Source organism: Centropristis striata, chromosome 5, assembly GCF_030273125.1.
Source record: "Centropristis striata isolate RG_2023a ecotype Rhode Island chromosome 5, C.striata_1.0, whole genome shotgun sequence".
Taxonomy (NCBI): Eukaryota; Metazoa; Chordata; class Actinopteri; order Perciformes; family Serranidae; genus Centropristis; species Centropristis striata.
In genome coordinates this window covers 12,875,782-12,887,692 of record NC_081521.1, presented here as the reverse complement: position 1 = coordinate 12,887,692, position 11,911 = coordinate 12,875,782, and the positions used below count along the sequence as shown (strand labels likewise).

The 11,911-nt window shown below is 38.2% G+C and overlaps 1 protein-coding gene across 1 annotated transcript in view; it reads right to left on the bottom strand.

Moving 5' to 3' along the window:
- The window catches only part of plxna3 (plexin A3), a 167,608-nt gene that overhangs the window by 23,674 nt on the left and 132,023 nt on the right, over positions 1-11,911 (bottom strand). The window contains exons 14-21 of the mRNA XM_059332274.1: positions 5,910-6,006; positions 5,311-5,501; positions 4,532-4,680; positions 4,307-4,427; positions 3,435-3,571; positions 1,487-1,657; positions 1,241-1,334; positions 173-292 (exon numbers count right to left, since the gene is read on the bottom strand). Coding sequence (XP_059188257.1) covers positions 173-292; positions 1,241-1,334; positions 1,487-1,657; positions 3,435-3,571; positions 4,307-4,427; positions 4,532-4,680; positions 5,311-5,501; positions 5,910-6,006 — 1,080 coding nt within the window. The remainder of the gene's footprint in view (positions 1-172; positions 293-1,240; positions 1,335-1,486; positions 1,658-3,434; positions 3,572-4,306; positions 4,428-4,531; positions 4,681-5,310; positions 5,502-5,909; positions 6,007-11,911) is intronic.

Genomic DNA, 11,911 nt, shown 5'->3' with positions numbered 1-11,911 from the left:
AATAGTTGTAATAATAATAATAATTACCCTGTTCTAATTACTGTATGGAACATGTGCAGTAAATATAGAAATCCATCCTCACATCGCACTTCACCTGATTAACCTAATCAACAGCTGCATGTTGTTGTTGTGAGAACCCAGATGTGTGTGGGTGTGTGTGTGTGTGTGTTACCTGGTCAAAAATGAAGCCGAACTCGTCGGGGCGCAGCGCTCCCTCTGGTGGGTTTGGTTTGCCGTAGATCAAACCAGGAGCCAAACACGTCATGGTGCTGTCGTTCACTACGCTACAGAACTACACACACACACATACAGACATCACACATTATTTTCAAGAGTAAAAATAAAACTTCACAGCTTTAAAACAACTCAAACAAATGAAACGACACAATCTGAGCAGGAAGAATCAGTTTGATGTTCATAGGAAACATGGCAAAAGGATGCTGTGTCACAGTTTTAATAAACGTTATGGGAGTGCCATTATAAAAGAATAAATGTGCAAAATAATCAGAACATCAATATGGAAATAAAAGAGAACAATAAATAAGTTAATAGAAAATGTGGACATATGAAGACAAATAAATAAAATAATAAAACATTTTGGGAAAATAAAGAGAAAAAATAACTAAAAAGGTAAATTAAAAATGTGGAATTAAAAACAGGAATAAATAAAAGAAAATAGTAAAAAAAAAGAAAGAAAAAAGTAGTAAATAGTAATAGTTAAATATAAAAACAGACAAAGAATAAAAGTATAGTAGTATATATTTTTTTGCACTAATTTGTTCATTTATTTCTGCATATATTCATTATATATATATATATATATATATATATATATATTATTTTTCTTAAATAAATAATTTTTTGCATACAAGCTACTCTCTTTATATGTGTATATATATTTTTTTAATACACTGTCATTTATATTTATCCCTTTTTTTTAACTTATTACTCTTTATATTTATTCAATTTAGCAATCAATTTATTTTCTTATTCTTTTACACTTTTTTATGGCTCTCCTTTTGATGAATTTGATGAGCTTTTGTTTGAATAATTTAAGTGACATTAAAAACGTTATTGAAAACGTAACTGTAAAAGTATTTCAGAAAAACCTCCTAAAAAATAAATAAAATATGTTTTTCGGTATTCTCTCTCCTGTTTATCCCGTGACCCCTCAGACTGAGCCTGTGACCCCTTGAAGGGTCCTGTGACCTCATGTTGAGAAAACAACGGCTGAACTTACGTTACTGGTTTCCACGCCGCCGTACTTGGCTCTGACTTTTGGCTCCTGGATGGTCAGCAGGTTTGTTCCTGTCACCGTGATCACCGTGCTGCCACTGCGCGCATGCACACGCGCACACACACACACGCACACGCACACACACACACACACACACACACACACACACACACACACACACACACACACAGAGTGAGGTCACAGATCAATACTCTGGCTGATCATGTGTTTGACGGGTGTGTTACTTACTTCAGGATGGTCCAGTTGGGCTCGATGCTGGCGATGGTCGGGTCCTCGGTGTAAACGTACTTCGTGTCCGAGCTCGTCACCTCGGCCCTGTCAATCATCAGACGGATGGGGGCGGGACCAGCGCCCAACAGGGAGGCGGGAGTTATGCAGATTATTTCCCGATTGGTCCGTCTGGAAGAGAGGGAGGAGGGAGGAGGAGATGATTTATATGTATTTATTAACAACATATTATTAATAACACTTCCGTTTTATGAACCTCACATAACTCCACTTCTGGTCACCACTACAGCACCATCACCATCAACAGTTGTTTAAAATCATGTCATATTACATATTGTATAGTATAGTATACATCAGGGGTCCCCAAACTGCCGGGGTCAGTCTATAACAGGAAATGATATGGGCCAAAGTGACCACCAGTGTTATTGTGTAAATATACCATTTTTGATAATTTTGACACCTCTAATCCCTTGATAAGCGTCTTTAGCGAGGTTAGCCAGTTAGGCCGAGGTGATTATCATACATTTTCTGTTGAAAACGAACAGTAAATACTATGAACAATATGTACACAGTGAAATGAAGTGAAGAAACTAACTTTAAGTGGAAGTAGAATACTGTTCAACAAATGATAGCTAATGTGTTAGCGTAAGGCTAGCATTGAGGTTCGCTAGCAAGCTAGCTACATTAACAATACTTAACACTGGTAGCCAGAAATAGCTAACGTGCTAGCATTAGCTTAGCATTAACAATATGTACCCAGCAAAATGTGAAGAAACTAACGAACTTTACCATGGCTCATTTTAAAACTCCCACCACATGAGATCATGTTCTTTTTCTCAATTATCAAACTGACGACAGATACAAAAAAGAAATGGAAAAATATACTTAACCCATAACAACCCACGGTGACACAGGTGTAACAAACATTTTTAAATGCTCTAGAATCTCCCATATTCAGCTTTATGCTTGACATTAACTCATTAAGTTCCTAAGCGACACCCTGGTGTGGTGGTCATGTGACTTTGACAAGAAGTGACTTCTCCAAAATGTAGGTGTGACTGGAAACAGATAAAAGTTTTGTTTTTTATGTATGTTTTCTCAAGTACATAAGTCTGTTGTTCAGTGTTCTACAGCTACAGTAGCTTGTTGAGAAGCTGTCCAATGAGGCAGTGTTATTTATATTCATATATTATGGATTTATTATCATTTTGTTACTTAAAAAACAAATCTGAAATTGAATTACTTGTTAAACAGCACTATTAAAGTCACAATTATGACATATGTTATGGAGATGCAAACGAAAAGGCATACCACGGCTGACAACGAATCAGATTGCTTGATTCGAGCGATCCATTTTATAATATACTATATACCAGTAGTTCTCAACCTTTTTGAGTCGCGACCCCCAATTTAACATGAATGTTGTCCGCGACCCCCACTCACTGAACAGAATCTCACAGTTCAGATCATACAAACTTAGTTGATACAACACATGGCAAATAATGAAGCACAAAAAAGAAACCAGACCAAAAAAAGTCACAAAATGTCTAAAAAAAGACACAAAATGACCAGAAAAGACACAAAATGATCAAAAAAGACACAAATTGACCAGAAAAGACATAAAATTACCAAAAAAAATACATAAAATTACCAAAAAAGAAAGACACAAAATGACCAAAAAAGACACAGAATGACCAAAATTATTTGACGACCCCCAGAAATCATCTCGCGACCCCAATTGGGGTCGGGACCCCAAGGTTGAGAATAGCTGCTATATCCTGTATATACAGCGCTAGCTAAAAGAAAGTCAATATTTCAGTGATTTAAAACAACTGTTCAGCATGATGATGATGCTGTAGTGACCCGAGGTGAAGCTATGTGAGCTTCATGAAACTACATTGTGCCGGTACTCAGTTGATGATGGATGAGTGGGTGGATTGAAACTGACTTGACAAACAGACACTCCTCCTTATCGATGTAAACCGTCACGCTGCTGCCGGCGTCCAGGTGGCGCCCCGTCACCGTCAGCCTGGTTCCTCCAGAGACAGGACCCTTTTCCGGACGCACACGACTGAAAGTGGGACTCTGCAGGAGGAGGAGGAGGAAGAGGAAAAGGAGATTATTTAGTTCTTCTCGTTTCCATATTCAAATAAAATAAAATAAAAATAATGTTTGTTAACTTATGCATTTCTCTGTTTTTCTTCTTTGTGTCACAGCTTATTTTTAAATGAGTCAGTCACTCGCTGCAACAGTTTCATGATGAACTGAAGATATTTTTACACTAGTTAACTTGAAAAGGACCTCTCTGCAGGGGCACGGCAGCATATAGTTTAAAAAATAAAAACTCTGTTATGACTCATTGCTAAATATTCTTAGCCTTTATTGAATAACATTTATCTTGTTATTTTCCTTTATATTTCCATACATATATATATATATATATATATATATATATATATATATATATATATAGCCGTTTAGTTTATTTATTTTTAATTTTTTTATTGGTGAAATAACGTTATTTTGTTAGTTTGTCCTGTAAATTGTTTCTATTTATTTTAAGTTCAGTATTTTATTAACTACCTCAGGCATTGTGATTTCCTTTATTTGTTAAAGAAAAATGCTGCTGTGTTATTGTTTTCAATAAAATAAGATTCAAACATTGAAGGTTCAGTAAGTTCAGAGTAAAAATCGGTATCGGCCAAAATCGGAATCGGCAGGTCAGGCTTTTTAAAAATCGGTGATTGGTGATCGGCCAGAAAATTGCAATCGGTGCACCCCTTTTATAAACAGTATAAATCTTCAGTTTGATGAACTCACCACGAAGGAATACGTCTGTGTGGAAAGTGTTCGATACTCAGCGCTGCAGACGCCGATACACAGCTCCACAGGACCGCCAGGAGAGTGAGGGAGGAGCGCCTCTGCCATGTCGCACACGATCCTGCACACACACACACACACACACACATAGAGTCAGCACACACACACACACACACACACACACAGAGTGAGGTCACGCCTCTGACGTGTGGTGCGTTCACTGACCTCTCTGCGCTGATGTACTGCGAGGGCACCGGGTTGCAGCGGACCCCGGCCACCTGGACGTGAGCGATCTCCTTCACCTGCAGACCCAGGTTCTCCCCCTCGATGGTGACCCGCGTCCCCCCCTCCCGAGGCCCCGTCAGAGGGTCAATCTGTGGGGGCGGAGCCAGAGATCAGTCACTGATCAGTTATTAATGATGAGATCCATCCACTGTTAATAATCTAATGACTGAAGGTTTTATTTACCTCCTCCTCAGAGAGAAACAGACTTTAGATATATCAGATAGATATATTCATATCAATCAGCACTGTATTCATATATCACATTTTATATTACATATATATATATGTATATATATACATACATATATATACATACATTATATATATATATATATATATATAATATAATATATGTGTATATATATAATATATATATACATATATATACATATACATATATACATATACATGTATATATACATATATTATATAGATGAATTTTTACAAACATTTTGTACATTTTAACTCTTTTTTTTATTTTTTACATTTATTCAATTTTGTTTGGGCTGGTCTCTCAAGGTTAAACTGTTTTTATTTTCTCTTTTTTATGATTCATATTCTCAGTCTGGTGCCACTTAGAAGAACACTCACCTGTCTGAAAGGTGAGAAACAGTCAGTATTCAGTATTGTTTGTTTGTGTTTTGTTGCTTCATGTTGTTTGAGTGATTTGTATGACCACAGAGGGTTATAGTCTGCAGGTCGCAGGTTCGATTCCCTACCCTGGTGATGCGGGGGTGGCTGCAGCGCAGATTGTGGCGTCCGTGGTGCATCCAGTTCTGCTCGGCGGACGGGCAGTGCTGCCGCAGGAGACACTTCCTGCTTTCTGTGCACCAGCCGCACTCAAACGCTGACGGAGCTTTAAGACACTGACCACAGCTGGAACGCTGAGCCTCGCACTTATACAGCAGAGCTGACACACACACACACACACACACCATGCAAAAAGGTGAAAAAAGCATTCAGCATTTACACATAATAATAATAATAATGACATAATAATTTTAGTTGATGTTAAAACTGCACCATCATTCACTTCTACAGCAAAACTAAAATAATAAAAATATGACTAATACTACTACTAATAATAATAACAATGAAACAAATGTAAAGGATCTGCTAAATATATTTCTGATGTAATATTTTTGAATTTCAAATTAAAGTCAATATTTATAACATATACTAGTCTACATGCTTTGATCAAAAAAAATATTATACCAATGAAATAAGTAAATTAAGTAATTAATCGACAAATCTATTAATAAATGACAATATCAATAGGTTGTCTGATAATAAATATTTTTATTTAATTTCTTTTTACCTTTCATGGATGCCGGCTTGTCGATGAAGAAATCTCCGTCCCAGACGATGGAGAAATCCACTGGGAGGTCGCCGGCCTCATCCCCTTCGTACCAGTACTACAGAGACACACACAGAACATCACTTTAGCAGTTTGACACTTTTTAATTGGGAACAGAAAATTCAATTCAGTGTTAATTATGATCCAGCAGCAGGAAGAGATTTTAATTAAAGGAGGAGAAGAAGAGGAGAGAGACAGTATATGAGGAGATATAGCACACTGACATCTTCTTTACTACGCTGTATGTGAGATTGTTAAGTGCATCTGAAAGTGTAGTGTGAAACCAATAACATGTGAATTGCAGTGAAATATTACAGTCTGCCAATGCCAGACACTTCATCTGTATTAATAGCCCACAATACACTGCAGTGGTAACAATAACATTCATAACAGACAAACTAAACTAAAACAACCAAGGAGCAATGGATTCCATTTCACGTTAGATTATGTTTGTTTTTGTTGTCTTTTTATGTTTTGCACTTGAAATTGGGGCTTTGGCAGTTTTTGCAGGATCCACCACTGGTCGCTATGATTCCTTTTAGTTAACTGATGTATTTCCTCTAAGAGAACTTTTCTCTTGTTTCTGGAGATGTTCTTTGTGTCTGAAAGTGTACTCCTTGGTGCCTGGACTTGTCTAAGGCCAGTGCAAAACTACATTTCAAAATAAAAAATTCAGCAGACATTTTGACAGTGTGCTAGAGTTTTAAAATACAGACAGATCCTTAACTTCCTATTAAGATATTGTTATGTTGTGGGTCTTTTACTTTGAAAGACAGCCTTGTCCTGGGTTTCCCCTTAACACAGAGTTACTTCTCGGGCTTTTATTCTACTTAACTCACAATAAGTGCCATAAAGTACTTGTTTCTAGAACAACTAGGTCCATCCCAATATTCCTGTTAACACACAGCTGCTGTTGTGGGCTTTTATTTTGAAGGCCTGGCTCATCGTGCCCTTGCTAGTTGCTATGGTGTTAAAGGCAGCATTAAAGAGTGAAGAGGGGAGGGGCACACAAAATCTTACAGCTGAGAAAGGTAATTTAATGGATATCGCAACTCTCAAACTACTCTACTCTACTGTTTTTTCTTTCACAGACCGTGAGTCTTAACAACAAAATATTATTATCATCAGAAAGAAAAAGTTTCTGCCGAACAAATTGACGTAGGTTTCATGTCTGTAGTAAAAAAAAATTGTGAGCAATATATTGCAGGTTAGAAAACTGTTTTCTGTTTTCTATATATAAATATCTGGTCCCTCTATGGGACAGTTGGTTGGAGTTGCTGTCACCTTCAGGCTCACTGAGGCAAATATGGACGTCCGATTGATTCCAGAGTAGGATGTCTGTGACCAGCACAGATTTGATACGATCTTCCCTTAAAAATATTTCTGAAGAGTGAAAGTTGTGGGAACTAGCACAGGTTTTTTAGAAAAATGTCGGAAAATTTCCCAGCTTCTCTCCACTCTAGCTGTGATGTCATCCACTCTAGCTCTGAACATTCTGTTCAATAAGTCCAAGGTCTCGTGACCCTTTTAAACTTTAAATCTTTTTCCTACGTATTGAAGTATATCGAATTGGCAGCATCCCAAAGTGAGGTGTATCTGACCTCTTTTGATGTTGGTTCCCCATCATTTTCAATGCAAAATATTGTCACAGTTTTTTGTGATTTTTACAAAAACACACAAAAAACTGGTGCCTTGCCCCTATGGTGAACATCGGCACACCGAACTAAACTAAAAAATGAATGAAATAAACGAGAGAACAGCCAACATTACTACATTACTATAGAATCAGATCACAGATAATGACTGCACAGCTGGAAACAGAAGTGTATGTAAAGGACGGATACTGCTACTGCTTTAAAGAAAACGACATGGAAAACACACACACACACACACACACACACACACACACACACACACACACGAGCAGTGTTGTCATGGTGGCTGCAGGTCTCCATGGTAACCAACAGAAAGCAGCCAGAGAAACAACATAATGGATTTAAAGCTGATGGGAACCTGATCTACCTGCAGGTCCCTGTGAGCCTCATCTTAGATAAACAGTGGGGTGTTAATGGAACAATGTGTGTGTGTGTGTGTGTGTGTGTGTGTCTAGGTGTCTTTGTGAAATGAACAATACAACTCATCTCCGAACGAGAGAGAGGCTGTGTCCTGAATATGTCAGCTCGACTCGAGAGCACCGGATAATCTGACACCAGTCACACGCACGCACACACACACACACACACACACACGTATACACTCATATACAAACACACACATTCAGTGAAAGTAGAGAGAAGTAGAGTTTTGTGAAAGATTGAAAATCAATGTGTCTTAATGACTCCAGTCTGTTCATTTCATTAACTTACAGCACACACACACACTTAAAACACATGCACACTCTTGGAAACACAACACACACACACACACACACACACACACACACACACACACACACACACACACACAGAGTAGTAGATTAATTATGAGGTGGCAGCTGTATCACCTTACTTCAGCAAAAAAAATCTCCTGTAAAAATCTACAGTAGGACTGAGTCTGCTGCACACACACATAAAAACACACATGTGCACGCTCACACACATTTCACACCGGCACACGGAACATGTGCACACTCACATACAAACACGTGCATACTGACACACATGAAATTAACAGATTTCATTAAGTCACAGCAGTTTCAGCTCAATATCCCTTCCTCAGCAAAAATATACTTTGACATCCAACTGGTTTTACTGCTTTTCACCGCACACACACACAGACATACGCGCACACACACACACACACACACACACACACACACACACACACAGAGCTGCAATTAATAAAGCTTTGATATTAAAATGATCTTTTCTGCAGAGCTGCAGGAACGACCACATTATTCATAACACTTTGTGTGTGCTACAGTGTGTGTGTGTGTGTACTACAGTATGTGTGAGTGTGTGTGTGTGTGTGTGTGTGTGTGTTCGTGTGTGTGTTCAAGCAATGACCACACAGCTGAAATATGTGGATACCACGACCAATCGAGAGAGAGCGATGTGTGTGTGTGTCTAATGCCCTGATTTTCCATTAAAAGCAGCCAGCTGAGCCCAACGGAGCAGCATCATAAGTCTCACACCCACACAGACACACACACACACACACACACACACACACACACACACACACACACACACACACACACACACACACACACACACAGACAGACAGACACACACACACACCAAAGATGACAGTGAGAGCTGATGTCGCAGCTCTTATCAGTGACAGAACCTGAAACTGAAGCTGTTACTCATCACAATCATCGAGTATTCAAGTAAAAATACAAAGTACTTGTACTTTACACTTTTTGGTAGTTTATTCTTTTACTCCAATTACATCTCAGAGGTAAATACTGTACTTTTGGACAGATTTAGTTACTCTTCAGATGACAGTTTTATATACATATTTATTTTTAAAACTTTTTTTAAATTCATTTTTTGAAGGTTTTTATGTCCATATTATCTATTTTTTAGGTCCTTACATTTTAATTTATTTATCTTTTTAAAAAATGTATATAAGTCTAATATGTCTTCAATTAATCTGTCATGAAAGAACGGCATGCAGGAACATCCCAGAGATTTACCCACTGTTGCTATTTTTACCTAATCTTGTGATTCTCACGCAGATTTTAATTGTTCTGTTCTTGTTCTGTTTGTAGCCTGTGGAAGTTCAAAATAAGAAGTACCATGTGCTATTTCAAACCATTTCTTAAGTGAATTTACAGAACAATTACTGTATGGTGATAGAAAAGATATATTTCATGATATCATATAATATATAGAGTTAAAGATATCAAGAACCCTCTGCTTTAATTCTTCCAGTATACTCCAATTCTTCTTTTATTTCTCCTCTCAGCTGAGTGAACCGTCTTTATGAATATGAGACCTGCTGTGATGTGACGCTGACATTTGTTTTATGTGTCTCTTTGCTTGTTATTCGTTGTAATTCACGGGTAAATATTTTTCTTTAGTTCTCTTTATTCTTGTCAGTGTTTCCTGTTCCAGTCTGGTTCTTCTCACCGTCTCCGTCTCCTGCTGCGTGTTAATGTCACAGAGCTGGTGGACACTGTCGTCCCCATGGTAACCCCTGCCTGGTCTCTAGGCCTGTCGCTATGGGGTCAGAGGTGCCTGGCAACAGCAGCAGGAGTGTGTGTGTGTGTGTGTGGCTGCTAAAGAGCTGCTATTGTGTCTCTCTTTTCTTCTCTTTCTTCAGCTGCAGTTCCTCTTATGTCCACAAGATACTGCTCACAGAAAACTCTTATTGGTATTGAAGTGAACAGAAGCTTTAAAAAGATGCAACATGTGTAAGTGCATCAACAGTTTGAGTTTCTCAGACTTTATGAGAAGCACCTGAATGCACCATGAAGTCCCTATTGGCGCCGATACACTTTATCTCTTAGGGAAAGCAAATTTACCACACGGCTGTCTTCAGTGCAGCAGAAAGATTTTCCGGTTTTGTTTCTCATCTCTGACCCCAGCAGGGCTCCTGGTGTCTGGAAAAGTGCAGCTATCGTTGAAACGTTGTGTTGTCTTTAATGTGTTCTTCTTTGTTTTTATTTCAACTCGTCCGGGCTAAACATATAGGACAATTTGCCAGTGAATGTTAAAAAACAGGAACCTCCTGAAGGTACATCACGGAGGAATGTCATGGAGGAATGTCATGGAAAACTATACAGAGTAACGTCACAAAGGAACGTCAAGAAGGAATGTCACGGAGTAACATGCAAGAAGAACGTCACAGACGAACGTCAAAGAGGAAATTCCCGGAAGAATGTAACAGAGGAATGTCACTGTGGCAACTTTTCTTTCGTGATCTTGTGATTCTTGCACAATCTCACACAGGAACATCAAAGAGAAACAACTACTTAGACTAAGTCATGTTTAACATTTTTATATTTAAAATGAGGGATCATATAAACATTCATTTATTAGTGTTATTTGGATGGAAGATTTCATTTTAGTGTTTGCACAATTTTTCATGAAATTCCTATCCATATCTGTAAAATCTCCAGCTTGGCTCTGAGTTTGGCCTTTTTCTTACTTTGCACTGTTGGTTTGGAATAATTTACAAGAGAAGAATAATTGGGAGACACTGCCTCCATATTAGGCTGAAACCACCACATTCACATCATGTTTCATGAAGAACGTAACTGTTTTAAACAGTGAAGCGTGAAAGTTGCAAATTAAACTGCATTTCTTTAGAGACTATCTGTTAACTAGCCGTCTCGACAGAATGACACGATTTATCTCATGCAGAGCTTCAGTCATGGAGGTCTTTACAAAAATAAACCAGGGAAAACAACACCAACCTTACGTGCCTGAAGCATTAAAATAAATAAATAAACCCAAAGAGACTCAAGGACAGTCTGAACTGATCTGAAATAGAACCGAGGATAATTAGACTCAATTCAAAGTGTGGCGGCCCTGAACAGAAAGACGACAGCAACACTGGCTGATGAAATATTATTCATCCTATTAATATCAATGTCTTCTTTATTCATTTATTTAATTATTTAATGCTCAAATTGTTGTGTCTTTACAGAGTGGACGAAGGACAGATGAAGGAAAGAGGAGGGAATAACATGAGGGGAAAGAAGAGGAAGAGGAGAAGGAAATAAGAGGAAGAGGAGAGTAGCGAAAAAGACAGAAAAGAGTGAAGGAGAAAACTGGAGACAAAGAACGGGGGATGGATGAGGAGGTGAATTCAAAAGGGAGTAGAGAGAAAACATGAGCACATTTATTGTCCTCTGTCACATCAAGCTTGCACATGTGGACTTCAGCACGTGATCATCTATCCAGCTGAGATACAACTAAATCAAAATCTAAAGCAACTGACAGACTACTGACCAAACTAACTGACTGAACGAATTATCAACCGACCAACTGACCAACTGACCACCAACCAAA